The 27,176-nt window shown below is 43.6% G+C and overlaps 1 protein-coding gene across 1 annotated transcript in view; it reads right to left on the bottom strand.

Annotated features, from left to right (window-relative positions):
• Positions 1 to 27,176, bottom strand: part of LOC306914191 (neurexin-2-like) — an 847,936-nt gene that overhangs the window by 484,115 nt on the left and 336,645 nt on the right. Inside the window, exons 6-8 of the mRNA XM_079491166.1 lie at positions 12,284 to 12,445; positions 2,439 to 2,602; positions 1,381 to 1,667 (exon numbers count right to left, since the gene is read on the bottom strand). Of these exons, the coding sequence (XP_079347292.1) occupies positions 1,381 to 1,667; positions 2,439 to 2,602; positions 12,284 to 12,445 (613 nt within the window). The remainder of the gene's footprint in view (positions 1 to 1,380; positions 1,668 to 2,438; positions 2,603 to 12,283; positions 12,446 to 27,176) is intronic.

The following is a 27,176-nucleotide window of genomic DNA, read 5'->3' as shown; positions in this document are numbered from 1 at the left end:
TGCATTGCAAAGGCAGATGCAGGCTGGCTACACGAGGCTAGCTTCGCCACCCACTGTTTTCTCACTCAAGCAAGTAGACCTGAATGTTCACCCTTCTGCACGTGCACGGCACCCACGAACAAGCAGGCGCGCGCCACACACACACAGTCACACACACACACACACACAAAAAGCCACAGGGGTCGAATAGCGGCATGGCTTCCCAGTGCACTTTAACAAGGCTTTGAGTCAGATAAATACATTATCAGTTAATTGGCCAACTTGAATCTCCCCTACATATACTGTAAGAAAGCGTATATCTTAAAATGTCAACTGAAAATATGTAATAATTTAATTGCTTTGCTACAGTGATATAATCATGCACTTGTGTGTGTCTTGAATAATGCCTATACACATCACGAATGAATGACTGAATGAATGAATGAATGAATGAATGAATGAATGAATGAATGAATGAATGAATGAATGAGCTAATGTGCGTTTTGTGTGATAACATTGACAACAAAAAAAGAAAAGTTTGTTTTTCAAAATTGTATCCCACGATTTTGTAACCCATTTTAAGTGTCAAATGTAATGTAATCCTGGGCTCTAGACTCGAGCAATGGACTGACTGAGTCCAAGCCGCTTCATTTCACCTGACAGAGGGGAGTTTCCCCAGTTCGGTTGGATGTAGTGCGTGACATTTATTTCAGGCATGCAGCCCTATAGTATGTGAAGAGTCTGCCTGTGCTATTAACTCATTACTCAACTCAAAATAAAACGTTTTTCTCCTCTCCTGAACAGTTAGTCTTGCCGGGATCCAGACGCAATTCCGACGGAACATTAGTCCGACATGTGGGAACAACGGTTGGACTACCGCTCGAACATGCACTGCTCCGTGCTTGCGGTTATGGTTAGGTTAGGGATAGAGGTATAGGTTGTCGGTCTAATGACCGTCAGAACCAAAACACGTGTCGGAACTTAGTACAGCCGCCATGACTGTCTCTGTATCAAATAGAGCAGGGGTGGGCAACTTTGACGATGGCCAATATATTTCCACTCTCACTCTAGAGGGCCACATTGCATATTACTGTCGTAGCAAAAATAGCCGATCTACAAGCTCAAAACGCGTCGCAGTGCGACACGTTTTGAGCTTTTAGATCAGCTATTTTTGCTATTATTTGAATTGAAATCATGAATTATTTTTTGCTATTTTTCTATTGCAATCCTGAAAAGTAACATTTAATTTAAAATGCATTCAATTATAGTTATATTATAGTTATATTAACTTTATAAAGTATTCTGACAGGCCCACATTAAGTGAAGGTGGGGGCTGCATGTGGCCCCCGGGCCAGCAAGTTGCCCATGTATGAAATAGAGTCACATATATGTGGTCCTTACCTTTCCTCCCCTCCCTCTGGAAGTCCACGTGGCACCACTCCCCGTCGTTCACCTTCTTGTTGCTGGTCTTCAGCTTGGTCTTCCCGGAGCCCATGTCTATGAGCAGGTAGAGGTAGCCGTCCAGCAGCTCCATGGCGAAGTAGTCCGTCTTGGGCTCGCGGCCCGCGGGCCTCTGGGGCTCCTTGCTGGGGCCCGCCTGGAGCCGGCCGTGGCTGAACAGCAGCAGGCCGCTGGGCTCCGTGGTGCGGAAGTCGAAGGAGATGGAGCCCGTCTTCTTGGCGTTCCACCTGCATGAGCAGCGTTGGTTTTGACAGCAGAATTTAGATTTTTCTTTTTGATATTGTTGGGGCTTTTGTTGCCTTTATTGATAGATTTACAGTAGTTTGACAGGGAATGGGGAGAGAGATGTGGGGGAAGACACGCAGCAATGGTCGTCGGGATCGGGACTCGAACCAGCCTATAGGTGCCTGGACCGCTCGGCCGGCCCAGGCCGTTGTTAGTCTAGTTTTAGTCGACTAAATATCATAAGATTTTAGTCGACTAAATCTACAGTTGATTTATGATGTCGTCGTAATGACTGATTTTACACTTGCTGAAAATAGCCAATCTACAAGCTTGTAGATCTGCTGTTTTCAGCATGCAACCAAGTGTACAATGACTTGTACTGCATCTCCTGTCCACGATAGTCCCTTCCAAATATTTTAGTCTAGTTTTTATTTGTTGATGAAATTGTCAATATATTTAGTATTTAGTTTCCATTACATTTTCGTCAGTGAAAAAAGTTGTAGTCGACGAACATTTTTTTGTCCAAGTATTAGTCGAGGAAATCAACAGGTCACCTGGGCAGGGCGATGTAGGACTTAATGAACAGGTCACCTGGGCAGGGCGATGTAGGACTAAATCAACAGGTCACCTGGGCAGGGCAATGGAGGAATTAATGAACGCTGACCTGGGCAGGGTGATGTAGGACTAAATTAACAGGTCACCTGGGCAGGGCGATGTAGGACTAAATTAGCTCTGACCTGGGCAGGGCGATGTAGGACTAAATTAACGCTGACCTGGGCAGGGCGATGTAGGACTCGGGCGTCTCGAAGGTGACGGGGTCGAGCGCCGCCACGTCCTCACAGCGGAACACCAGGTCGCCGTTCAACGTGATCTTGGGGTCACGTTCGATGGCCAGCCGCGACAGCTCCAGCTTGAAGTCGTTGTTCTTGTACACCACCTAGTGGAGACGGTTGGCATGACAATCAGTGGTGGAAAAAAGTACTCAAATGTTTGTATTATTTGAAAGCAATACTGCACCTTATGCACAAGTTATACCTTAGTTACAAATCTGTATTCCCCTTAAAAAAAACACTGCTAAATTATATAGTTGCACTTTACACCTTTGTACTTTCCTTGTGTATGTATGCTTTTAATGCTTTGTTTCATAATGTAAAGTACTGTTGGCTTGTTTTATTTTTAGGTGGGGACTGAGGATGAAAATGACTCATGAGCATTTTTGTACAGTAGGCCTACTGTACAAACATGCATAATACTGTACATATATAGTACATACATACATACTGTACTGTACTGTACTGTACTGTACTGTACTGTACTGTACTGTACTGTACTGTACTGTACTGTACTGTACTGTACTGTACTGTACTGTACTGTACTTTCCACCACTGCAAAACATTGCCATGTATAAAGTTAAAGTAGAAGAGGACTGCACGATATGGACACAGCAGTGTGTGTGTGTGTGTGTGTGTGTGTGTGTGTGTGTGTGTGTGTGTGTGTGTGTGTGTGTGCGTGCGCGTTTAAGTGATCTGCATGCATAATGCTGTGTGTGAGTTCACTCATTTGTGTAATGGAAATGATGTGGGTGGAGAAATTGCTAAACATTTATGCGGGTGTTATTGATGAAAATAGATGCAACATTGTCGTTTTAAATGCATTGTGGGCTAGAACGCAATTATAGTATATGTGTTTGTACTATACAGTAAATGTGAAAACTGTGTGTGTGTCTGTGTGTGTGTGTGTGTGTGTGTGTGTGTGTGTGTGTGTGTGTGTGTGTGTGTGTGTGTGTGTGTGTGTGTGTGCGCGCATGCTTGCGTGCGTGCGTGCAGCATACATAAACACTTTAAAGAGGTTTAAATGCAATAATGTGTAAAAAGCATTTGTTTTAATTGAACGGCGTGGGATAGGAGTGTGCCAGTGTGTGTGTGTGGTGTGTGTGTGTGTGTGTGTGTGTGTGTGTGTGTGTGTGTGTGTGTGTGTGTGTGTGTGTCTCTAAGCAAATTCACTGACTTCTTCCTGGGAAGGAGTGGATGAAAAACATCACAGCCAACAAGAATGATCACCCAAAAAAAAGAACACTGCCATGAGTTTGTAAGTATTTGCAAAACAACCAGGTTCACAGATCTCAGTTAAAGAGGTAGTGCTGGTCTATTAGAGTAATGTTAAAGGAGCATTCAGTGATTTGAGTGATTTGGAAAACCACCCAGTCCGCCCCAGTAACAAAATGTGCACATGCACGCTCTACAGTGGGGGGAAGTGCAACAGGCCAACAGCATGTGCACCAAGGCCCGCCCCCACTCGATCATAATTGGAGGAAGGCCTCTCTCATCCTGATTGGATGAAGGCTTTGCCACCCGTCACCAAAACTGAAACTAGGGTTTTTTGACCCCAGGGGCTCACTGGGGACAGGGAGGAACTCCTTATATGGTCAGCACACTCTATAGTAGGGAGGATTATCCAGAAAAAAAGAAAAAATAAGTGATATTTAGATTAAGTCAAATCACTGAATATACCTTTAACTAGACACATACAATACAGAAAAAAGCACAATAATCACGGCACTCTCCCCTGATGCTAATGTCCTCCGATGGGGGTTCCGACAAACTGCAATCACCATCGTCTCAGCTCAGAGTGCGGGCCTGTGCCTCGGTGTGTGTGCATTCATAATGGATTTTGGGTTTTAAAAGCCAGAGTGGTGCAGTAAATGACTCTCGTCTCTCTCACTGTACGAGTCATACAGGAGTTGTTGCGATCAGACTTTAGTTCTTTGACAACTCTATGGAGTGCAGCCTGAGGAGGAGGCTGTCATTGTGGAAAAGGCTGTTCTCTCTGTCTCGTTGCTTTCCTGGAAGGAAGGCAGTGTGCGTGTGTGTGTGTGTGTGTGTGTGTGTGTGTGCGTACACAAGTGTGCATGTTTGCATGTGAGTGTGTAGTGTTTGCCTTTTGATTTGCACTTCTCTTTGCACATCGTCTCCATTTCTCTGGCACAAGTTTAAAGCAAACGTGAGATACTTTGACACTCTCACAAACACGCACAGTACTTTTTGATAGCCATTTGAAAAAAATGTGTTCGTATCTTCTGTTTTTTTTTGTTGTCTTTTGCAGTGTTGTATATTTCAGAAAATAGAGCTTGAGAGCCCTGGATAAAATGGACCAATATTTACCTTCCACTCCGCCAAACTAAGCCGATTTATTCAGATAAGAACCTGATATAGCATTAGATAACACAAATACTTATAGTCATATAACAGTTAACAATTAATCGAAGATTCTGCGGTTCAATCATTGGGTGGTTTTCTGTGAATGTAATGCCGTCTGTGCGCGCGTGGCTGACGAACACGCATGTGGGCCTGTTAAAAAAAAAAAGATTTCTGTGCATGTGTATCTGTGTGTGTGTGTGTGTATGTGTGCATGTGAGGGTGGCTGAGAGTGAGCAGGTGTGTAAAGCAGTATTACGCAGCATCGCTCGGTTCAGGTCAGTGAATGGCTCATCGTTTTGCTCTGTGGAGCGCTGGGTTTGCTTTTCAGAATCGATGAAATACACAAACTCCCTCTAGCCACGTTTTAAATTCCACCACACAGACACCGAGGCCTGTCTCTTTCACTGCTTCTAGTTCAGTCTCCCCCTCCGCACGCACGCACACGTGCAAACGCACACACACACACACACACACACGCACACACACACACACGTACGCACACACGATCGATCGAGCGATACGCAGCCAGGGCCATTTGCAAGCTCCCCTGGCATATCCAACGTTGGCCATGCTGCAGTCAGTGTGCTCATCTCATAGTGTCATCATTAGCGGAGATTAGCTCTGCTAATTGGCCGTGCTAACGCTAAAACTGAAACTAATAAGGCACTGGCTTAGCTCGCTGCTGCAGGTGTGAGAAACGGCGAGAGGACGAGCTAATGAGATGCAGTTAAGAGCATTCATTCTATTCATATCAGATGTATTTAACTCGAGTCAAGGACATTCTCACTTAAGGGACGACTTCGCCGGTTTTCACCCTATCTTCATATAATTGGTGCTCACTAATGCTCGTTGTAATATGGTACCATTATTGTCTACTCACTGCTGTGTCTCAAATGAAGGCTGTGGACAGTTCAGACACCCATGCCTATACCAGTCACATGTCATCATCGGTAGGTAGGCAGGTTTGGTCATTGCAAACAATATTTCAAGATTTGGTTTTGGAATTACTGCAAGAACGATGGCTTCCATTATAGCATGCTAACTTCCCCCACTGTCCTACGCTGTAGAGTGTATCGTTGACGCTTTACAAATCAGTTTACATTCTCTGTGAATGAAACAAGTGTTGTGATTGGGGGAAATACATCGGACCGATGTTCCGGCCCGCCAATACACTCTCTGCCTTAGGTTGTGACCAGGCTTTTCTCTTCGCAGGGTTTTCAATGTGACTAACACATAATACTTACTGTACATAATGTATACATAGTGTGGAAATCATTTTAATTAACATGAAAGGTTGCTGTCAAAGATTATGAAAACTTTGAATGTCGTCAAGTTAACTGCATCTATGCATATGTTTTTTTTCTTTTAAACCATTTTGGGGCGGGAACCCCTTTTGGTGTTAGCATTATGTTATGCTTTAGCTATTGAAAAAAAGCAGATCTACGAGCTTGTAGGTCTGCTATTTTTGAAAAATCGAAGAACGACTGACATAGAAACATAGCTTTTTCAGAAAACTGTCAGGATGTAGAAGAGAGAGAGACAGGGACAGAGACACAGAGAGACAGAGAGACAGAGAGACAGAGAGAGAGAGAGCAGGCTACACTGCAGGGGTGACATCTTGGCCATTGGACCAACTTGAAGTCATTCTGTGAATCAGAATGTCTTCGGGCCTGACATTTATGTGTGGGTTTATGCAGGGCTGTGGCGTGTCTGCTGTGATGTTCCAGCTATCGCAGGGCCAGAGCTCTCCTCAGGGGTGACTCCATTGATTTGTTTTGTCATTGAGAAACTCTGCAAAGGCTGGAACCCCCCCGCCCTGTGAATAATCACTTTTCTCCGGTAAACTCTTGGACGTGTGTGGGGGGGGGGGGTGTATGCAATATGTTTGATTAACATGGATGTATTCATGTAATTAGAACAACAGGATATGGAACGACGTGTAACTGACTGTATACCTTTACGACAGCGCTTTGAATATTTTATATTATTGATACATGTCAGTGTTGTTGTGTGTAATGTGCTCCCGCGGCATCGTCAGGGAGTGTATCGATCAGGGACGGTTTGACAAAAAAAGAAAGAAAAAGAAAGAAAAAATTAGGACAGATAGCATGGACCGCAATAAAGATGTTAATATTCTGAACCAGTAAATGAGTAATGGCCCCTGATGAACCGTGCACACACACAGCAAGAGAGAGACAATGGGGGGGGACATCACAGCCTCAGTGTATGGTCGTCACATGTGGTCGACTTTGAACAGCTTTGAAAAAGAGCAGACCTACAAGCTTGTAGGTCTGCTATTTTTGAAAAATCGAAGAACGACTGACACAGAAACATAGCTTTTTCAGAAAACTGTCAGGATGTAGAAGACATTTTTAGAATCTGATCTCAGGTCAAAATGGGTTAATTATATGCTATACGTATATGCTTCGATGACTTTGATTCATATTGGGAAGACAAAATGGAAGTGGGGAGGAGGCTTTATCGCTTGATCATCAACAGAGCTTCCGTAGACTGTATGACCGCGGGAGCATTTGGAAATTGTGGGAGGCAACAGTCTGGGCTAGAGTGGAGGTGCATGCTCTATTACCTTTGTTAGGCAACAGTCTGGCCCATACAAGACTACTGTTGTTGGGCTCACTGACAACGATGAGATGGAGAGACAGTGAAGGTGGTGGTGGAGAGAGAGGGAGAGAGGGAGAGACAGAGAGGGAGAGGGAGAGAAAGACCGAGAGACAGAGACAGACAGAGAGAGAAAGACAGAGAGACAGAGAGAGACAGAGAGAGAAAGGGAGACAGATAGACTTAGAGAGAGAGAGAGAGAGAGAGAGAGAGACAGAGAGAGACAGAGAGCATTCAGCCAGTGCACAGAATCAGTCAAAGAATCAATTTTTAATTTGTCCGTCAGGATAGTGAACGCTGGTTGGCACCGCCGTGGATCTTAATTACACAAGATGTGCCGGGAGAGAGAGAGAGAGAGAGAGGGAGAGAGAGAGAGAGAGAGAGAGAGAGAGAGAGAGATGGGGTAGATGTGCGGTGGCATGATTTCACACCTCACAGCCTGGAAAACACGCATGCACATGCACGCACACACACACACACGCACACACAGACACACAGCAAGAGAGTGACAGTGGGACACACACATCACAGCTCAGTGTATGATCGTCGCATGTGGTCGACTTTGAACACACACACACCACATCACACAGTGCACCATCACTGTATGACCTTGAGCACATATGCGTGCACACGTGTGTTGCTATGTGTACACACACACAGCAACAGCCATACCCACAGCAACACACACACACACACACACACACACACACACACACACACACACACACACACACACACACACACACACACACACACACACACACACACACACACACACACACACACACACACACACACACAGTAACCGCAATGTTGCCAGTTCGAACCCGGGCTCCCCCAGAGTTGGTGTCGAAGTGTCCTTGGGCAAGACACTGAACCCCTAATTGCTCCTGATGTGCTGGTCGGTGCCTTGCATGGTTTCTGCCGCCATCGGTGTACGAATGTGCGTGTGAATTGATGCACAATCTATGTAAAGCGCCTTAGATAAAGGCGCTATATAAGTGCACCATTTACCATGTTTACACACACACACACACACACACACACACACACACACACACACACACACACACACACACACACACACACACACACACACACACACACACACACACACACACACACACACACACACACACACACACACACACAGCTCTCTGTTTGAAATCTTCGGTGCCCAGAGGCCTTGGCGTATCAAAGGGGTTTTTCCCATGGTGGCGTTATGAAAGCCTCGGCGCCTCCGCCCCCCCGACGCCGGCGGTAATCCGGCACCACTGAACTATAGTGCAGGATGAAAAGGCACGCCCACCCTGACCCCCCGCCGGGCGCTCGCCCTCATTCCCCTCATCTGTCTGTGATGCTTTCACTTGTTTGTTCTCCTCATGTATGGGGGTCTGTATGGGGGTCTCTCTGTACCCCTTCTGCACCGGTTGGTTCCCAATCTGTTTGTTCTCCCCATGTATGGGGGTCACACACACACACACACACACACACACACACACACACACACACACACACACACACACACCTCCCCATGTATGGGGGTCTCTCTCTCCCCATGTATGGGGGTCTCTCTGTACCCCTGTTCCACCGGTTGGTTCCCAATCTGGTCCTGTTGGTCCTTAGTCCATGAGCCAGAGCTCCAACATGTGAAAGTTGATTATGAATTGAGTGGGTAAAACTATACCTACAGTGTATTGAATTGTTTATAAGATCAATATTAGTAAATTAGTGAGACAAAAAAGGGACTCCTGCACATCCAACAAGACCCGTGGGAGGTGCAAGTCTAGTTAGCAGGCATAGACATCAAAAAGGGAAAAACCTTCCAAGGAAGGGACTGCACACTCCAGGGAACAAAGACGGACAACTTACTGCATCAACTTATTTATTAGCACGACGCGTTTCGCCGTGAGCTTCGTCAGGTGCTATGAGTATTAGTATTAGTAAATTAGTAACTCTCCCACTCTCCCATTATACTCTCTTCCACAGTTTTCCTATATAATGCCTCATTTGCATATTTAAAAAAATAGTAATAGGCCTACAATAAATCATTGCCTTCGTGTAAGTAATCAACTGAGGAAGTTTCATGGTGATACAAATCTAATATAGGTATGGTTTTGCCCACTCAATTCATAATTAACGTTCCAATTTTGGAGCTCTGGACTACGAACCACAAAGAACTGAACCGGTTGAAAAGGGGGTCTCTATGCTCTCCTCCTGTGTGGCATATCTTTCCTTCTCCGGTTGGCCCGACCTCGGGTCAAATGTATGCACGATAGAGACTGACCCTATGGCGGTGGTGGAAAAATAGTACTCACATTTCATACTTAAGTAAAAGTATGAAAGTATCAATACAGCAAATACTAAATGTCCGGAATTCTAGGATTCTAGGATTCTTCTTCTAGGAATTCTAGAATTCTAAATTTGAGTAAAAGTACAAATGTATTGGCATCATCAAAATGTAAATTCTTAGGCCACGCACTTCCTCCCGAGGGTGCTTCTGTGTGTATTCCTATACTAACAACAACATTACATGTTTATAGGGCAGTGGCGATGGCAGATTCTTCAGCCGTCACCGACAGCAGGGCACAGCGAGAACATTGACTCAGAGGAGCAGCCCTGCATTTGTGTACAGTCGTAAATTGAATAGCTAATAAATAAGCTGTCCACATCAGAAGCATTTCTGAAGTTTTATCTTCTCTCATTTGTTTCATAATTAGTGCTTTGAAAAGCAGCCAGTATGCAGAGATACATGGCTTATCTGCCTACCATCTGTCCAACATTTCTCCCTCTGACTCCATCTTTCACCTTCTTTGACATAATTCACACATCACACCTTTTTCATTGTCTGCTTTTGTTCTAGGCTCCCCTCATTCCTGGCTCATTTACGCCTCGCCTTTTGTCTTAACCCATTTTGTGCGGGAACCCCTTTTGGTGTTTCATTATGTTATACTTTAGCTATCGAAAAATAGCAGATCTACAAGCTCATAGCGCGGCACCGAGTGCCGCGCTATGAACTTGTAGGTCTGCTATTTTTCTTTAAACGGGAAAATGTAGTGCAAATCTTTGAATATATATTCTTGAGTGAACGTTTTTAACTCAAATCTTTGCTTCTGGGGAGGTCCCTGGAACAACATATTTTCAGATGGGGGTCGGCGGTTGATTACATATAATCTTGGGGGTCCTTGACATGAAAATGTTTGAGAACGACTGACATAGAAACATGGGTTTTTCAGAAAACTGTCAGGATTTAGAAGACATTTGTAGAATCGTTGCCAGGCCTAAATGGGTTAATTGGTCTATCGACTCTATCCTGTTAAGCTAAATCATGGCAGATCACTCAGCCGACGTGACAGTCTCTTCACCGCTACGCTACACCCACCATCTGCCGTGTTTGCTGACAACTCTCCTTCGCTTCATGTTACCTCCATTTTCACCGTTCGCACCTCTCCGCCTGTCTGCCGCTCTGTGGCGCTATAAATACATGGTGTCTTTTTTTGCTCTGTCTGTCTATTGTTTTCCGCATATCTCTCCATCTGTCTGTCTTTCTCATTTCATTGTTCACTTTTCCACCGTCACTGCAGCCACTCCGTTTGCTAGATAGATGAACTTATTTGCATTTTATTTTTGTTTTATTAAAATGTTAATCTCTGTTTCACATTGCTTGTAAATGGCAAATGGTGCATTTTATATAGCACCTTTATCCAAGGCGCTTTACATAGATTGTGCATTACATTCACCCATTCCCACACACATTCATACACCGATGCCGGAGGAAACCATGCAAGGCACCAACCTGCACATCGGGAAGTGTCCTTGCTCAAGGACACTTCGACACTAACTCTGGGGAGCGTGGGTTCAAAATGGCAACCTTGCGGTTCCCATCCAGTCACTCTATACCCCTGAGCCACTGCCGCCTTGCGTGACGTTACTACAAGCCGTATTGTCTGAACATACAATAAAAAGCCTTGTGTGCGTGTACGTGTTTGTCTGCCGGCATGCCCAGCCCAACACAGGCAGTAAATTCTGTCTGGCCTTGATGAGAGAAAGGATAGTTAAAGGCCTTGGGGGACATTTAAGGCCCCACCGGGGGAGCCTAGCGATAGCAATCCAAATAATGAAAATGTAATTCTACGGGCATAATTAAGTTAGAGATGTGGTGATTACCGCGCGATCCATTAAAAGTGATGAGAAAAGTAATTACTTATTCAATCAGCCCCGGCTTTATGAGGGAAACGGCGCGGGCGCCACGTGTCGCGTCACACCGGTCCAAGTCATTACGTTTACAAGGGCATCATATTTTTTGGTGAAGATTGGCGCTCTTGACAGCTTGTTAAATTGTTACGTACTAGACCCTGGGGTGTGGGGGGGGGGATTAAATGCAGTTCATCACTAAAGGTTTAAATTACACATTGTGTGTGTGTGTGTGTGTGTGTGTGTGTGTGTGTGTGTGTGTGTGTGTGTGTGTGTGTGTGTGTGTGCGCGTGTGTGTTTCGCTGGACGATGTCGTCCAAAGATAAAACATTTTCATGTTTTTTGGGGCGACGTTCCTCCGCCTCTTTGCGGCAGTTTTCCGGGTCCCATAGACAAATAATGCACTTCCGGAAAAATATACGTCAGGCTGTCGCCCGTTATTAAAACGCACTGTCAGAGGCACTTCCTCATTGGCCACAGAAGCGGGGCTATACGCGGGGTTATAAGCACAACCCGTGTAGGCTTTTGAATGACGCGTCTCAGATCCCCCCCCCCCCCCCCCCCATCCATGAAAAGACAAAGCGCCGGCCCGTCAACAGTGAACTCACGTCTTTGAGGCAGCCCATGAAGTTGTTGCTGACGGGGGAGCCGGGCAGGTCGGCCGTGTTGGGGCTCCCCCCGATGTAGAAGAAGTCATCGGAGCCCAGCATGGTGTAGTCCTCCTGGGTGTAGCCCGTGGTGGTCAGTATGCCGTCCACTGAGATGGTCACCTGATGGCATTGGCAGCAAGGGCCCAAAACAGACGGCATAGGAGGAGAGAGTGATAGTGAGTGGGGGGAGGGGGAGTAGATGATAGAGAGAGAGAGAGAGAGGGAGAGAGAGGGAGGAAGAGGAGCGAGTAGGATGAAGAAGAGAGACAAGGAAGAGGCTGGATTAAACACTGGCACCATGGCGTTGTTGTCCCCTATACGTTGGTTGTTGTTTGATTGGTCGCTTTTTTAGGTTTGCGAGTCAGAGAGAGAGGGGAGGGGTTTCACTTCAGAGTGCAGTTGCCTGGGTTGACCCACTGGGTTGCGGCGCTGTGTTGTGTGATCGATTGGTTACTAAATTATGGCAATTTGAGTTTGAGTGAAATATGTGCTTAATTAAGCTCAGGCTGTAAGTATTTCAACTTGGGGTAACTACCTTGCTCTATGAGAGAAAGAGATCCAAAGGAATTGCTATTGATTGCACTTAATCTCAACCATCAATGTTGCTTGTCCAACATTATTATTCTCATAATTCAAACCCTTCCTGGATGCATAAAGCTCTAATGGACCGTTTGGTCGTTAATTGTCAATGTATTCTCTTTATTCCCCGAATCATTTTCTTGTGAACATGCTTTTCTTTTTAACCTATATACAAACCTCAGATGTTAGATGCATGCAACGGAATAGGATATTTCCTTTTGGAATGTAGAGCTATTTGATGAGCAGCATGCTCCAGGCATGTACCTCACTTCAAGAGCTGTATGGTAAAAGTAATGCTCAAAACGGTACCATTTCAAAAGCAGTTGAACAGTCCTAGAGACCTCCGGGACCTCCGGGTTAAACACACTGTGTATCTTTTGCGAATATTAAATTGTCCCCAGACGCATCTTTTTTGCACAAAGCCACGAAGGTGTGCATTTGAACACTAAAACATGCAGCACACTCCAACCGAACACAAGAAAACTTTGCGTGGGCAGGGCTTGCCAACACCGAACAAAGTTCTTAACCCATTTTGAGCGGGAACCCCTTTTGGTGGTTACATACATTATGTTATAATTTAGCTATTGAAAAATAGCAGATCTACAAGCTCATAGCGCGGCACCGAGTGCCGCGCTATGAACTTGTAGGTCTGCTATTTTTGAAAAATCGTTAAAATGTGCCTCAAATCTTTCAGAAAATTGTCATGATTTAGAAAACTTTTTTTTTTTAATTTCGACGTCAGGCCTGAATGGGTTAAAGGACTACTTACTCAGTACCTGGTCCTTATACTAATATAAAATGGCACAATTCCCAGTTCAGAAACCTGACTATCAGTGACTTATAATATATATATATTAGATAACATTGTTAACATGAAATGACCAAAACTGCCTATACCAATGATGTCACCGGTAGACAGGTCTCTGAACTCTCCACAGCCCTCCTCTGAGACACGTAGACAGAGCAGATGAAAACATTATAATTAATTATTAGTGAGGACCAATTATGCGAAGATGAAGTGCCTCTTTAAAGAGAAAACAATTTTATACAGACCATATAATATCTAGAGGCAGAGTTAAGCCTCACAGAAAATAAAACAAAACAAAAATCACGCACAACCTTGATTTTAGAAGATCTTGGATGTGCAAGAACAACCAAACAACCACCGAACAATATGCGGACATAATGCAATTCTGTCGACCTATACCCTTAGAGCCAAAACAAAGTTTGAATGATCGATATAGGAGTGGCTGCAGCCTTGTGGAATCAAAACACTAACTATATATGCAAGCAGATGCATGGTTATTGAACAATAATAAGACTTTTTAGTCTGGAGGTGATGAACCATGTGTTTCAGAATTCTCCCTCAAGGTTCTTCTGACTGCAGGGAAACTGTACATTATTTATATTCATACAGGTGTTCTATTGTGCCTGCATGTCTGTCTGCCACGGTGAAAATAGTTTGGGATTCTTCATTTTACTCTTGTTTACTTTTAGTTTATTTAAATCTTTTAGTAGATTTGCAGGTTTTCGCTAGTTTTATATTTTGAAAATGGCAATAGTTTTAGTGTTTATTAGTTTGTTTTTTATTACTTTGGTCAATTTGTCTGGTGCGGGATTGAAAAGATTTAGTAGGCTAGTGTGTAACAGCAAGATGGAATTGGAAAATGTATTCTATTACAGATGAACTGCCAACCATCCACAAACAAAACCTAAAGGAATTTTGTCCATAATTTCAGTTAGTTTTAGTTAGTTTCGTAAACACAAAAAACTATTTAGTTAGTTTATTTTTTTAATTGTAGTTTTTTATTTAGTTCAGTTAACGATATTATTTATATAAGTAACCTTGCTGTCTGTCAGTAGAATATTAAATCCCAGGGCGTTTTGAATATTAGGCTATGCTATTATGCAGACACACTCCTCTCCACCACCCATATGGGCTTTGTCTATTTTTGTTGCGATCACAAAAGTGCCTCATGCATTATTTTCTTTTTACGTCATTACAACAGAGCAAAAATATTGACCACAACTCCATTTAACGCTAATGTGTTTGCTGGGTTTAATTAAGTTGCATCAGCTCAGTGTTTTCGCTAACAGCACCACGGTGCTTTTGCTATTATATATTACGTCCTTTTACGCATTTTGATTTGAAAGGGACCTACACAATTAGTAACTAATTTAGTCTAATTATCCTAATAGAGCTGGCCTAGGCAGGGGCACATACACAGCTCTCCAATATGTTTTGATTCAACAGCTGTTATCCTGTACGCATGCCTTGGCTTAGCCCATTTTGGGCGGGAACCCCTTTTGGTGTTAGCATTATGTTATGCTTTAGCTATTGAAAAATAGCAGATCTACAAGCTCATAGCGTGCCACAGAGTGGCGCGCTATGAGCTTCTAGATCTGCTATTTTTGAACGACTGACATAGAAACATAGCTTTTTCAGAAAACTGTCAGGATGTAGAAGACATTTTTAGAATCTGATCTCAGGTCAGAATGGCTTAGTAGAAGCTGCATAAATACTGCACTGCAGTGACTAAAGGCCTCTTCATACTCCAGTGTGAGGTGGTAGCTCATCACGTGGTAGTTGTAGTTTTATAAAGGTTAGAAAACTACAACATTACGTCACTGGACGGCGACGCATCTCTCTGTTTTTTTTTACAGTCAGACAAGTCCTTTCACTTTGGGGCAATGACCTTGTTCACCGATTGGTCTAGAAGTTGGGTGGGAGGTCCCTTTGGTTTCACATCTGAACCAGCGGGAGGCGGGGTCAATGCATCAGGATTCAGGACATCACCACGAGTATGATGGCGTCGACTCATCATGAAGGTGACGGTGTGATAACTTATCCCCTAAATCTGGAGGATGTATGAAGCCTTTAGTAGAAGCTGCATTATATACTGCACTTTACACAGACATTGGATTGCCTTTTCCTACCTTTTGCACACCCTATACCTCAGGTAATTAATTTAAATTAAAGTTTTAATTTTTTTCATTGGCTGTTGATATTAACTTAAGTCTTACTGTGTTATTGTTTGTTTATCTCACACAATGGACATGGCTATTATTGCACTAACTTTTATACAGTATACTGCAATCATATGCCCCAATTCTCTACTTCAGCTCAGACACGCACCTTTTTAAATCTCAACTCAAGACTCACCTCTTCACTCTTGCTTTTAGTTGAGTTTGAATATCTGCGTTCCTACTCTGTCCTGACTGATTTGCTGCATGTTGTGTTTTTATACATTTTTTCTCTATGGTTTTATACTTTTATTTTGTTCTTTGCCATTGTTCTATCATTTTAACTACTTGGCTGTGTTTTATTGTATTCTATTTTTGTGTCCTGCCCTGTGAAGCACTTTGAGCTGCATTTATGTATGAAAGGTGCTAAATAGGTATAAATAAAGTTTATTATTATTATTACTATGTTAGTTTCCACAGCGCTGCGTCCCGTGGAGTCCCACGGTCTGAAATGAAGGAACATGATGGAAACCCAGACAAGTGCACTCAACAGATCACCCCTCACACCTCGCTGAGTGCTCGACATTTCACTATTTCATTTATTGTCACTTTTCTTTTTCTTTTTTGTTCCCCACAGATTTATTTTCCGTACTTCCCTTGTGAACAGGGCAATCCATTTTTATGTCTGCTGTCTGCTATATATACTTGGGACAGAACGAGGGGTCCTGTATGTCTGAGACAGATTGGGCCCGGTAGAACCGGTGTAAAGGGGTCCTGTCTGAGACAGATTGGGCCCGGTGGAACCGGTGTAAAGGGGTCCTGTCTGAGACAGATTGGGCCTGGTGGAACTGCAAAACGAACGTAAAGGAAGACAGTGGGCAGCAGTATAGCGCTGCCGATGTGGTTGTTGGCGGTGTGGCTGTGGGTCGTCTTGGGCGTGACTCACGACAGACTCTCAAGGGCTGACCTCTTCAGTGATCCTACAGTGAGGAAAGAGACCTAGGGGGTGGTGTTGGGGCTTATGGGGGAGTATGGGAGGGGAACCCGGCCTGTCAGTTTGATTCATAGTGGGCTGCCGAACCTGCACCTAAAAACTGCAGGCACCCAATTGTATTTTATTAGATTTATTATTTTTCTCCTGGGGGAACCTGGCTTAAAGTCGTTAAGACCCAGCGCAAACTCCATCTTGAGTTGGCGGATGTGGAACTCCGAAAGGCGAATACGAATAGAACTTCCAACGCTGTGTGGACATTGTTGTGAATTCAGTGGAAAATACACACTAAACATATCTATAGCAGGAGCACGCCCTGCATTTGCATGTGTTTGTGGTGCCGCGGTTGGTTGTTGCATGGTGGCACCGCGGTGGAGGCCTGTCAGTGCACGCTTGCGGGCCCGCCGCTCATTAGCACCATTAGCCAGTCATTAAACGACCGACATCATCAGCCAGCTGCCAGACACCTGTGAGGTTTCCAGCTGAAAGAAGGAAAATGAGAGATTAGCAAACAGTTGCCGGAGCTCAGCTCACTTACCCCCTCCTTCGCCTTCCTGCTCTCTAAACTCTCACCACTCTCTCTGCTTGGATCTGGAATTCCTACCTTCTGACTCCAGTGGGATATAATACTTGTTTTATGTGAATGGAGTAAAAATAAAAATACATTTGACAGATTTTGACATCAGATCATTGACCTCAATGTCAATAACTATCCTGCTGAGACGATGCCAGAGAACAAATGCAAACACAACAAAACAAACAATTAGTCTCACAAAATGAACAAAGACTAACTACGGCCTCAGAGCCGGAGCCCTACGGGACACTGGGAATTATTCAGTGAGCCGATGCTTCAACCAGGGCAATGTCCCGTGGCCTAATCTTACAAGCAGTTGCATCATTGGCCAGAGTTAGTGTTTAACCCATTCTGGGCGGGAACCCCTTTTGGTGTTAGCATTGTTATAATTTAGCTATTGAAAAATAGCAGATCTACAAGCTCATAGCGCGCCACTCGGTGGCGCGCTATGAGCTTGTAGATCTGCTATTTTTGAAAAATCAAAGAACCACTGACATAGAAACATAGCTTTTTCAGAAAACTGTCAGGATGTAGAAGACATTTTTAGAATCTGATCTCAGGTCAAAATGGGTTAATACATCACAGGTTGCTAGTTGTAATTCCTCGCTGCGACTGATCAAGACCCGCAGGAGTTGGGTCAGCGAGCATTTCGAAATGTCTGCTGAACAACAGTCAAGAAATGTCAATGCTATTAAGGTGGAGTTGTTGCCTTCTCCATTAGCTTCTTTAGAGCACTGCGTGGTTCTCCAAGTGAAGCCCGGGGATCCCCAGGGGTCCCCCAGCAAAATGAGGAACCGTTTAGAAACGTAAGGCCAGTTGTATTTTCCAGCTAGCCAAGATAAGATAGATAGCCCGATCTACCTCAGAGTTCAAACGCTTATAGATTGCCTGTTTTCCCAAATAGTTACAAAGCTTCAGTTATGGAGGCCCCGGAGCCACAACAACAAACCTCTTGATCTCCATATTCTAACTTTGTTTAGGCATGCCTATACTTGATCATACTGCAGCGTCTCACAATGGTATCGACAGTAGCAGATCTCCAAGCTTGACACGTGACACAAAGCGACATGTTTTGAGATTGTGGATCTACTACTTGTGCTATTTAAAAAATGTGACCAGATTTGACTGAGAGACTACCATCGCGCAAATTTCAGCTTTTCACCAGAGGAGAAAAACTTTTTTTTTCTTTTTTTTGTTCAAAATGAGTTAATAGCACAGGCAGACTCTTCACATACTAGAGCATGTCTGAAATAAGTATCAGAGCTGAAATCGACATGTAAATATAAAATAAATGCCCAAACATGTAGCTAGGTGTAATGTTAGAGACCACATAAGTGAACCTTTCAAGCCTGTTTTCTCAACTCGCTGTTTTCTGCAAGACATTACTCTATAAGCCATATCTCCAAAACATATTTAAAAAAAATCCAATGGCAGTCCCTCAGTCAAATTTAGTCACAAATTATAATAATCATGGAAAGTAACAGTATTGGACATATGAGGTTTCCACCCGACAGAGACAATACCAACTTAGCGTCCTTCACGTAAATGTTTGAGAACCACTGCTATAGACGAATGAAACTGCACTGGGAAAAAAACATTGTGCAAGGCTAATGGCTAATTGATATGCATCTCACGTTGATACATTTCTCAGTTGAAAATGTGTTTTGGTACACACACAATTAGCCTCAAAGAGAGCTATTTGTCGCATTTATATTTCAACAGCCAACAGGACAAAGTCAAGGTCTCCGCGTGCATGCCAGCTCGCCATGACTAAATGTTATCTGCAATCACAATTGCACTACCTGTCGCTCACGCACTGTACTCTGGACCGCATGCCCTTTGAAATTAAGAACGTATTTGCATAACCATTAGTAGCTCCATAGCTGGAAAGTGATCCCTGCCATTACCATTATTATTCAACCTTACAGAAACTTACGTAAGTGACATTGTTTTGGTTAAAACAAATCAAAACGTTTAAACCTTAACCTCAATGTTCAGAAAGTAATCATTTCTGTCGAGTGTTTGTTCAGTAACAGCTAGGGGTCTCCCTGTCTCTCCCACTCTTAAATTAATGTAAAATACATTTTCAGGCGCGTACCCATTCACGAGCTTTAGTCCTATGTTCCAGTTCTTTTCAATTTAAACTGCCAATTTCTTTGTGGCATCACTTCCAATTTCACTTGTTTTTTGTTTTGTTTTCACTGCATGGGCAAGACACTGAAGCCCCATCTGCTCCCGATGAGCATGTCGGTGCTGCTTTTTCCACTTAGTTGGTTTACGAGTTATTTTCAGAAGCTGAGCACCCACTGCCTTAACCAAGGGCAGTATCCAGAAGAAGCACAGCTACTTGTCTTTCTTTACCGACACCACGGCGACCTCAGCAGCAACCAGACCTGAACAGGAACAACATGAAAACGCACCACTTCAGACTCCATCTTAGCCCATAGCACTTTCCGTAGTACTTGTCCTAGCCTCGACCTCCTACAGGCGTATGCAAATGCTCAACTTATGTAACTTAGACAGCATGTATGTAGACTTAGATGGCAGTTGTAGACTTATAGCATCCATGTAGACTTATAGCATTTTATGTAAACATAGCACTATATTTTATATATGCATAGTTTCATTTTATAGATATTCCACTGTTACGTTCTTAGCTTAGGCCTATGTATGATTCATGATAACTACTTTGTATGTATGGCCATGTTTTTTGTTCTTGCTTAATGTAAGTTGCTCAGGATTAAGAGCGTCTGCTAAATGCCTACATTGTAAATTGTTGTGGTTATACTGTGCCCACAAGGCAGTGTATACCTCTGATTACACACGGATCAAGGTGTGTGTATATCCTCCAGTGTATCGAGAGACAGCTTTGTGGAGTAAGTCATATTGACTCTGTGCAATATGCTTTTGCCCCTTAGGTCAACAGCGGGGGGGATTGCAGCCGGATCCTCAGCAGATCAAAAGCAGCTCCAAACAATTACCTGAGTCACCTCGGAATTGATTATGTTACAATGTCTGAGCAGATGGAATAACTGTCTGGGCTGTCTCCACCAGACAGAGAGTAGCACTGTGCTGTAAGTTCAAAAGGAACAATGCCAAAAATATATATTTCTTTCCTTCGGCCAGATGTGTATATAGGCTATAACAAGCTCAACAGAACCCTATCTTATACGTTTAGGATTTAAAGAAACCTTAAAAATAAGTCTTATACACCAGTTAAAGAGTAAGACTTAATATAACATGAACACTGGTCATTTGTTTTCTCCACATAAAGTCTATTCTTGGTTGGTGGTTCTTATTTGGGGGTCATGACCCCCAAATAAGTCGCCAAATAAGTTGGAGGTGTCTCTGATGAATGTGCTATTTTAAAAATAAAAATAAATACAAAATAAAACACCTGCTGTGGAGCTGTCACTTCAGCACCGGTCAAAGAAACCGTCTGGCTGCTGCTGAGTTAGCTAGTACAGGGAGCTGTCCGTTCAGCACCATGGACAGAGTCACTACAACTAACGTACAGGGAGCTGTCTGTCCAGCGCCATGGCCAGGGAGCTGTCCGTTCAGCACAATGTACAGTCACTACTACATCTAACGTAAAGGGAGCTGTCCGTTCAGCACCATGGACAGAGTCACTACATCTAACGTACAGGGAGCTGTCCGTTCAGCACCATGGACACAGTCACTACATCTAACATACAGGGAGCTGTCCGTTCAGCACCATGGACACAGTCACTACATCTAACATACAGGGAGCTGTCCGTTCAGCACCATGGACACAGTCACTACTTACTCACACATAGGAGGCAATTGTCTCATGATTGATATGGGGGGCCGGGGGAGGCAGCTACAATTAACTTCCTATGGAAGACATGGTTTTGAGGAGGCTGCCTTGTCACGTAACCATGTGGTGACAAGTTACCTTCAACATCTGATGGAACAATGCATTTTAGAGTTCTCAGTATAATTGAGATAGTGAATGATGTCAGATTAGGATAAAAAAAAAAGTGATAGACAATATCAGTCTCCTTCATGTCCAGTTTTGGTTGTTCTCCATTCTGTAGAGAGCAGATCTGATATACCAGAGTGACCCGACCACTGCATGAAACCTAGCATGCACATTATGGGGGCGAGCATTCAGCAAAACACGTGTCACATTGTACAGTAGATCTGCTCTTGTTGGTGTAGAGATTTGAGGGGGAAAAAGGTTGCAGGCCTAGTACGGAGCCCTGTTCAATGTTGGTCAACAAAGCACTATGGTTTAGGTGGTTAAAACAGAAATCTATTCAACAGAAGCATTCAACTGTTCTGTGGAAGCATCGTCTCGGACGAAGCTCTTCCCATTATTTCACTCTGAAGGCAAACACTGATAAAGCCCAACGGACACAATAGCCGTTATAGGCGTGTATATATGAAACTGAGACTTTTCAACAACCGCGTCATGAATCTCTCAGACTCAGTGTTGGACCAAAGTAATGAAAATGGGGCGAAATTGATCACCTTGTCATCCTACAGATAATAATGTGAAATTGATTTATTGGCTCGAGAGCAGTTTCAGACTCCCTTTTTATTTACATTCAAGTCCGTTGACAGCCCACTCCTTCTTGTACTAACTAAACTAAAATGTACTCTCTCTCTGTCTCTCTCTCTCTCTCTCTGGATACAGCTGTGTTCGAGTGCTGATTGCACACATATCCTGGCATAATTCACACTGTAACAAAGCTGAGGCATAATTCATTCCAGTTGAATGAAAACAGATTGTGTCACGTGACATATATTGTTTTGGAATGGCAATCAAGCAATGGGGGATACAGCTGAAGGCATTAACCAGCCACTTAACAGTCCACCATATAATGGATGCGATGGAATCCACTGTCATTTGGATCTAAAGCAATTCACAAAATGCTGTCAACGATTAACAGCAGTCAACATGAAAAATGTTTCTTTGCAATACAACAGTACCAAACGGATCCGACTCGATATAGCACATTTGATTAACCTCTATACCAAGTTCCTTTTTTGAACTTTTCAGCCAGCTGCTCTACAAAGGATAAAACATCCGCGACACTGCTTGAGCAAAAGGGCTCTGTGCTGAGCCATGTGTCAAATACATCAGAGGGAATCCGCCCGAGAGTTGTTCACAGCCAGACACACCATGAAGGGACTGGCAAAGTTCAATTCAGGCCAAGGATTCAGTATAGTACACTACCTATAATGCCTTTCTTGTGTGAAACCGCAGCTGGGGAAATTAGATCACTTATGCTCATAATACACCCATATATCCCTCAATGATTCCATCTCTCTCGCCACCCTCACACAGAGCCAACTGTGTGAAGAAGAGTTGTTCTACGACTGGCTGGAATGACGCATGCAGAGCTCGGATGGTGAACTCGGGACAAAAGAGAGACCACTCCAGTTCACATCAGGCAGCTTTTGTGGTTTCCTGCAGGCCAGCCAGGCTGCGGCAGATGAGAGTGGCATTTTGTGCGTTGCGCTCAGCTGAGCGCGTCACTGGCTCATTGGCCGTTAGAGGGTTTGCATCACTCCAGGACAGCGGCTGACCGCGGGGAGGACTTCCATCGAGTGGATCCCCTCACGTCACGTCAAGGACAGCGGCTGACCGCGGGGAGGACTTCCATCGAGTGGATCCCCTCACGTCACGTCAACATGGGACGGATATAACTGTGGCCGTGTCGGGTGACACACACTGGTCCTGAGCTGCGCTGCGCTCTTGTTGTTGTTAATATTACACTAATTATTGGATTTAACAACATCAGATTAAGGTAAGAAAACGGTTAATTCAGAATTCTCTTTTAACTCATTTTTCTGGTGGACCCCTGGAAACCCCAAGAGTCCCTCAAGGACCACCAAGGGACCCCACATTTAGAACCACTGGCCTAAGCATGTCACACGCAAAAGTGTGTACACGTCCACATATACACACATGCGCAGGCACATGAACAACCATAGTTGTCCCCAAACGACGAACTGAAGCAAACTCTAATGCACATATTACTGTCATCATTGATTTCAGTAGTCTGGCAGCAAATGCAGTTGCTGACTGGGGTGGGAAATGAATAAAGAGGCTACGAAAAAAGATAATCAACTAGCCGCTGCTTCCATGAAGGAGTGCATCAACGTGAATCCATGCAGCATGTCTTTGATAGGAGCGCTGCAGAGATTTATCAAAGCATACCTTGGCTGGCAGCTTAAGTCAGCCATATAGCCTCGATGCAAAGGGTGAAAAATGTGTATGTTTGAAGCTATTTCCCATCGTCAAGCCCCGTGCGTGTACATGCACGCAGTGTGAGGCAGCACTGTGTGAGCCGACTCTTTGTTTGTGAGGATGTGTGTGTTCCGTTTCTCAAAGGATTCCTACCTTTGCTCATAATAAACCAACAAAGTGGAACAAAGCGGCACTCCAAAATAAAAAGATCCAAGACAGGCTCAGATGCAATTTCTCATGACTCCTACCTTTACTTGCACTAAAGCCCACAGTCTCTACTAAGTTCAGCAACAACAACCTGCACAGTACACCCCTGTCCCCGGGACAAACACTGGCACCTTTCAGCAGTTCTGCCTTGATGTACACGACTTCAATAACCCATGCGAAGGCAGAGAGGAGGAGCGAAGCTTACCTTGACAATACCGCATACACTGCATCACTTACCGTTATCCGTGTTTCATCCCAGTATTTTCAAGGGAGGCCTCTTCAGACTAATGATCATTACTTACCCGCTGAAAAGAAAACCTTGCCTCTAGGACAGAAAATGTGTTATAGGTTGGAGTTAGTCAATTTGTATACAACATTTCATGACATGAAACACCAACAGTTCACACGCTGGGAAATGTAGCACAAAGCATGTCCTTTTAAGCAAAACATGTTATAGAACTTGAACTTCAAACCCAACATTGGCATCTCTCTTCCCTATGTAGGTCATTGCCAAGACCTACAGTATATGGAGAGGAGGTTTCCCTTTCGGCAGTGGAATCCTTCGACAGGTGTCTGGCAGCCAGCTGACTACAATTGACCCGGTGCAAGGCCTCGTGGTCAGAAGAAGGTCCCGCGCCCTTCAACTGTGAACGTGGAGTCTTTGGCTTGTAAGCTATACATCCTTAGGTTTGGAAGGGCATGAGGGCCACATTTACTCTTTGGGGTCAGGGGGGGCCTCTGGTGAGATCTTTTTTTAAAGCATTGAACGTCCAAGGGATTGTATTATTGTGGTGTGTTGTTAGAGTTAAGGGGTTGGAGAGGGTGAACGGAATCGGTTAGTACTTTAGTAAGTAAGGGAAAGTCAGACACAAAAATGGTTTGTTAGTACAGTTATTACAACAAAGGTTTGATTCAAACAGTAGATTAGTTTGTTTTAGTAAATTTTGTGGTAGTAGTAGTAGTAGTAGTAGTTGGTGAGGATTCTTTTCAAAGTGCTCTGAAATTTGATTTGCTCAAACCCAGTTCCAGATTTGGACTGAATTATGAGTTATTTTCATGTGACAACGGGTTTAGTTAAAGAAGAAACAAAATGATTCCACCCACCCGAGCTAGTAGGGTGACAACACGAGCCATGCACTTAAATGGCAAGATGAATGGAATGGAGTCACAGTTCCATTAGACACGACACAAAAGGATGAGCTATCAAAAAACTAAAGAAAGAAACCGGTTGACACATGATGCAGCAAGTGGGGGGAAGTGAATCCAAATTAAATTTGAGAGCACCACAACACCAGACAAATGGGAAAGGAACGGAGCTTTGAGGTATAAAGGGTTTTATTATAGATAATAATGCAGCGAAAATAATTTAAAACATCTAGACACGCGTGCAAAGATCTGACACGGCGCTTTGGGCTAGAGCAGCACCCTGTGAGGATGCTCGTGTCAGGTTCTAGCTAATAGTATAGCATGCAAATCCATGCAGGACAGAACAACCACTGGATACTGTTCGGGAGGGGGGTGAGTGGGGTATAGGGCGGGGTCAATGTCAACAATCACGGATGATACCATTCGGGAAAATGAGAGGGTTTTTTTTTTTTTAGAATTGGAAAACTTGAGAGGAGAGAGGGGGCATACTTGTCTCAATGAATAGAGCGAGTCAAGTTCATACTCATTAAAATTATTACTTCTGAAAGTGGCTTTGACTGTTCCCCAGTTCTAAATGCAATGTTTTCAATGTGACCTACAAAAACACTTCGTCACTTCTGTCATGTTTTGGCCAAGATTGATCGAGCCTTCTGTAAAAGAAAAAGAAACATTGTTTCTTTTATTTTATTTTTTCTCAGACCAAACTGTTTCCACCAACTCCTACTGCATGGTGATTGATTGGTCAGAATGGTTTGCTTGACTCAATCTTCTATTCACTCAGAAAATGAAAAGCCATCTGTCCTCTCTTATTTTTCCTTTGATTCTTTTTTTTGGGGTGTTATATCAAGGTAAGGTATGAGGTCGTTATTAATTTTTAGTAAAATAATTATTGAAGATAAAAGGGAATAAACAAATAAAATCAACTCAATAGAAAATAAAGAGTCCAACATGTTTTATGGCCATATAATTGATAGTATTAGGACAATTGATATATGTATGTATATATGTTAGCCAAAATATATACATTAATACATATATGCTCAATGCGATCTGTATATCAAGGACAACAAAACCAAAGAGATTTAGGGAAGTCAAGTCTCTTCATGCATAGGGTGAGGCCAGTAAACTTAGAAGTAATACAGAGTTGTGTGTTAGTGTTAGTGTTAATGAGGAGTCAAACGCACACAGTCGAGACATTCCCAGAGATATACCGGCATATATATACTGTTCACAGTATATAGCCTACTGTACAGGTATCAAACACCAACGCCAACCATCCACAGCAGGTCCAGTGGCAGCAAGTAAAGGTCAATCTTTATCAAGTATAGCACACATTCAAGCTACCTAAAAGATACTTAAATTAGTCTCAACGCCACACTTTGCAAATACTGTATGTATGCATGCACTGTATTAATTTTAAAGGTTTCATATTTCATTTTACTTTTTTGTTTTTATTTTATGACCTCAATTACACCCACACAACCTGAACTTTGAACATTCAGTGGATTTTCCGTGGCCTTTTGAGCTGCAATGAAAACAGGCAAAATCCATCAACAGTGACATCTGCTGGGAAATTATTATGTCATACAGTTTATGCGATCTGTGGACTCACAATCCGCAGGCATATCAGTGCAGTTGTTTGAGACAGAAAACCACAGACCACAGAAAATCTACTGAATGTTAAAAATTCAGGTTTTTGTGTGTGAGCTCAGAAAACCTAAAAAAAAAGGAAAGTTACAAAAACTTCACGATCCCTTAAAAAGTGTCACAGACATTATTGCTTCTTCAATCAAACTTCTATACCTTAAGTTCAGGGCACTAGTCTCTTGTTAAGGTAGTCAATTAAGGAGGATTTAGAGGCCACTGTTTGCACGGCGGCCTCTAAATCAAGAGGTCTAACACACTCCCCATCACTCCATAAAATATAATAAGTAGCCGAGACAGCAGGTTCGTGACCAACAGGCCCAGTGGAACCAACAATAACAAGAATGCCGTGTCCGTGTGTAGACTAAACCAAAGCTTGTGCGAACCGCTGAGCCCTACAAACCCCTTCAATAATTCTCTCCTGAGCATGTAAAACAATGGCAACGTTACGACTGCATGTTTACTGTCTGCCACGGGAGCTGCTGCCGCGACGCAGCGGAGGTATATCTCTGTTTGAGGAAGTCTG

Source organism: Electrona antarctica (genome assembly GCF_951216825.1).
Source record: "Electrona antarctica genome assembly, chromosome: 21".
Classification (NCBI taxonomy): Eukaryota; Metazoa; Chordata; class Actinopteri; order Myctophiformes; family Myctophidae; genus Electrona; species Electrona antarctica.
Note: the sequence above shows the minus strand (reverse complement) of the source record. Positions and strands in the feature narration are given on the sequence as shown.